Source organism: Chiloscyllium punctatum, chromosome 41, assembly GCF_047496795.1.
Source record: "Chiloscyllium punctatum isolate Juve2018m chromosome 41, sChiPun1.3, whole genome shotgun sequence".
In the NCBI taxonomy this organism is placed as follows: domain Eukaryota; kingdom Metazoa; phylum Chordata; class Chondrichthyes; order Orectolobiformes; family Hemiscylliidae; genus Chiloscyllium; species Chiloscyllium punctatum.
Genome location: NC_092779.1, coordinates 49377707 through 49381299, shown reverse-complemented (window position 1 = coordinate 49381299; position 3593 = coordinate 49377707). Strand labels below are relative to the sequence as shown.

The following is a 3593-nucleotide window of genomic DNA, read 5'->3' as shown; positions in this document are numbered from 1 at the left end:
GGATTGTTCAGGTGAATCATTATTTTGGCACAAATTAATGAAGCAAGCAATTCCATGGAACATTTCCTCTCTCTGGACAGAAATTCAAGCTGTTCCCTGTGGCACATTTGACTGGTGGGGAGCATTTAATCAATGGGGAGGGTGGCAGGTATAGACACCACCCCAATTAGGTCTATTAGAGGTAGGCCAGCACATCCATTAAATATCACCTTTTCTCTCTGAATCAAAATCTCACAGTACCAGAAATCTCTTACATCCAACTATTTCCAATAATTCCTGATGAAGGGCTTATGCCTAAAACATAGATTCTCTTGCTTCTCGGATGCTGCCTGACCTGCTATGCTTTTCCAGCATCTCTCACATGCTATTTCCAACAAGAACAGCAGACTTATTACTGGTGTCCTGATCAATATTTACCATTCAATCAGTGTCAAATAAACAGCCTAGCTCAAGTCTTCCATAGTCTGGAATAGCAACAGCCCACCTATACAACATTACAAATCAGGACTCCACAGAGATCCCAACACAATGACCCTGCAGGAATTGCCCAGGAAGTTTCAACTTGTAATGGGCAACTCCCCAGCACCTTGGAACCCGAAAACTTAAATCCTCAGAGTTTGATATTTTTGAGGTTCCAACTTACTTGGATAGTTATCTTGACAGAAAGATCCTAACTTAACACCTTTCTCCCTCCCCGCCCCACCCCAATCAATTCATCCTTGACCCACCACAACCTATATCCTCCACAATCTGCACCTTTCCCCTCCAAACCTATTAACCCTCAAACTCTATCTAACCAGAACCTGTACCAATCTCACCATCCAACTACTCCCTTGACTAATGCATGACTCTGACTACACTCAACTCTTCCCTGCCATCCTCTGATACACTCCAAAACCCATTACCTAACCCACCTGCCTTCCACCACAACCATCACCTTATTGCACTACCACCCTTCCCGCTGACCACCTTGGCCATTTACATTCCTACATATTCAGACAAATGTTCTGGGATGTGGAATTGTTGCTTAATAGAACACCGTAACTATTGCCTTAGAAAGGGTTATAGCTTCTGCACACATTTTCAACACTGCTCCCACTGAGGTTTCCTGTGCTTAATGAGTTTGGGAGTATCCAATTTGTCTGGTCAGTGTCGCAAAACAGGAATTCAGACACTGGCCAGAAGATGTGGGCCATCATCTAGTCATTGTATTGTTGCTTGTGAAGTGTGCAGTTTGGTAGCTGCAGCTCCTGTCTTACTAGAATGTCATTTCTTAAAGTACTTGTTCTAGGCCACTGGTTATAATGTGCTTTGGAACAAACTATGGTAAGGTGACAGCACAGAAAACGGCTACCTGGACCTTTGACTCCGCTCACTTTTTGAAGGAGTCATTCACCCGCACCACTGCCCTGCACCTTTTCATTTTTAGATGAAATCTAAATGAGAGGGAGGTCAGTTTTCACACAGGGAGCTGGAGACTGATTCAGAAGGGAATGTTAATGTCATCTGAGAAGGGCAATGCCTGGGGAAGGTGTCCAACAAGGCAGGCTGCAGCTAATTCCGGGCTAAGCCAGTGACCAGATGGCGCTGGCCCCTCGCCCCCGTTGTGGGGGGAGGTCGAGTCTCCTCCACCCGGGAGGTGGACCGGAGGCTGTGCCGGGGAGAGGAGCCCAGCCTCCCCCACCCCCACCCCGGGAGAAGGGGGCGATGAGTAGCGCCGGCTCCGAGAGGCAGCAGCCCCGAGGCCTGATCAGGGACATCGAGCTGCATGTGCTCGAGTGTAAGGTGTGCTTCGAGAGGTTCGGCAGCAACCCGGGCCGCCGGCCTTGCGGCCTTCCGTGCGGCCACGCCGTGTGCTGGCCGTGCGCCTGGGCCTTGTCCCGCACCGGGACCGGGACCGGGACCGCGCCCGGGGGGCAGCTCGAGTGCCCGTTCTGCCGCTGGAGCGGGCCCGTGTCCCGGGCCGCTGACTGCCTCCCCCTGCTGCAGCTGGCCGAGCTGGTGTCCGCGGCGGCGGCGGGGGCCGAGCCCCTCAGGCCCCGGGAGGGCCCGGCGGAGCTCAGCTCCGTCTTCGGGGGCTGGGGTGAGCTGCTCAACCCCCGGGGCCTGGCGGTCTGCTCTCACTCCGGGGCCCTGGCTGTGGTCCAGGACGGAGAGCAGTGGCTGCGGCTCCTGGAGCGGGGCGGGGGCCCGCTGCCGGGTGCAGGCCCCGGCCTCAGTGCGGACCAGCCGCCCGTCTACCCGCTGGACGTGGCGGTGGCCGGTGGCGGGCGGCTCCTGGCGGTGACGGACGCCGGGGACAGGTCGGTGAAGGTGTTCGCCCGCGGGCCGGGCGGCCGCCTCCAGCTGCTGTTGACTGAAGGCGGGTTCGGCCTCCCCTGGGGCCTGGACAGCGGCTCGGACCCCGAGCGCTTGGCGCTGACCGACTGGGCCCAGGGCTCGCTGCTGCTGCTCGAGCTGCAGCCGCCCGGCGGGAGAGTGTCCCTCCGCCGGGAGAGGGTCTGTCACGGGCTCTGCCACCCCCGGGAGGTGGCGGTCAGCCGGCAGGACGGCTGTATCCACGTCGTGGAGCATCCCGGGCCCAGGGGTGGGGGCCGGCGCCTCAAGACCTTCAACAGCCGGGGGCAGCTGCTCCGTCAGGTGGACGGCCTGGGCCGGAGCCCCGGTGCCGGCCTCGGCATCTCCGGTATCGCCGTGGACGCTCAAGGGAACGTGCTGCTCGCCGACGGGGACAGCGGCACCGTGCTGCGGATGGGCGGCCCGGACAAGCGGCAAGGCCGGAGCCTCATCGAGCGGGGCCTAGTCCGGCCTGTGGCCTTGGCCTGGGCTGATGGTCACACCCTGATGGTGCTGGACGCTGGAGATCACACCTTGAAAGTGTACACGGTCCATTAAAGACACCGCAATAAACATCTCCTCACTATCACTGCAAAACCTCCCAAACACAAAGCACTTTGCAACCACGAGAAACACTGGGAATGAAATTCAACTTGGAACTTTTATTAGGGACTGACCCAGGAGCTGCTATTGGAAATACTATGATTCTGCATACTTTATAAAAAGAACAAACTTTGCTGGAATTCTAGCAACAAAAGTGAATTAAATTATGTCGTTTTAAATATTATTATATTATAACTTATGCCCTTCAAAGATTATTATAAATTATGTCGTTTAAAGAGAAGACTGACAACTGTTAAGTGTAAGCTAATTTTTTTCCTGATTAAACATGAAATATCCTTTACTCTGTTTGAATTTTTCTCGTTTTCAACTACTTAAAATATTTCTGTGTTTTTTTTTCTCATTTCTCAAAAGAACCAGACTTTGGTGGTGTTATTGTATCAATTAACACAAAACAACCTCATCACATCCTAAAGTCCTTCAAAGACAATCAGACTACTTTGGAACCACAGTGACTGTTATAGAGGCAAACATTGCAGTCCATTTGTCCAGATGAAAATTCCAAAAATAACACTGAATAAACAGCATACAGTTTTCTTCTTATGTTATTTGAAAAATATATTTAGTATTGAGTACAGGAGTTGAGAGGTCATGTTGTGGCTGTGCAGGACATTGGTTGAGCAACTGTTGGAATA

The 3593-nt window shown here is 53.0% G+C and overlaps 1 protein-coding gene across 1 annotated transcript; it reads left to right on the top strand.

Annotated features, from left to right (window-relative positions):
- Positions 1-1314: 1314 nt before the first annotated feature.
- On the top strand, positions 1315-3199 carry LOC140465057 (E3 ubiquitin-protein ligase NHLRC1-like). Its single transcript, XM_072560897.1, has one exon. The coding sequence runs from the start codon at positions 1582-1584 to the stop codon at positions 2893-2895; it is 1314 nt and encodes a 437-aa protein (XP_072416998.1). The 5' UTR covers positions 1315-1581; the 3' UTR covers positions 2896-3199.
- The last annotated feature ends 394 nt before the right edge of the window (positions 3200-3593 follow it).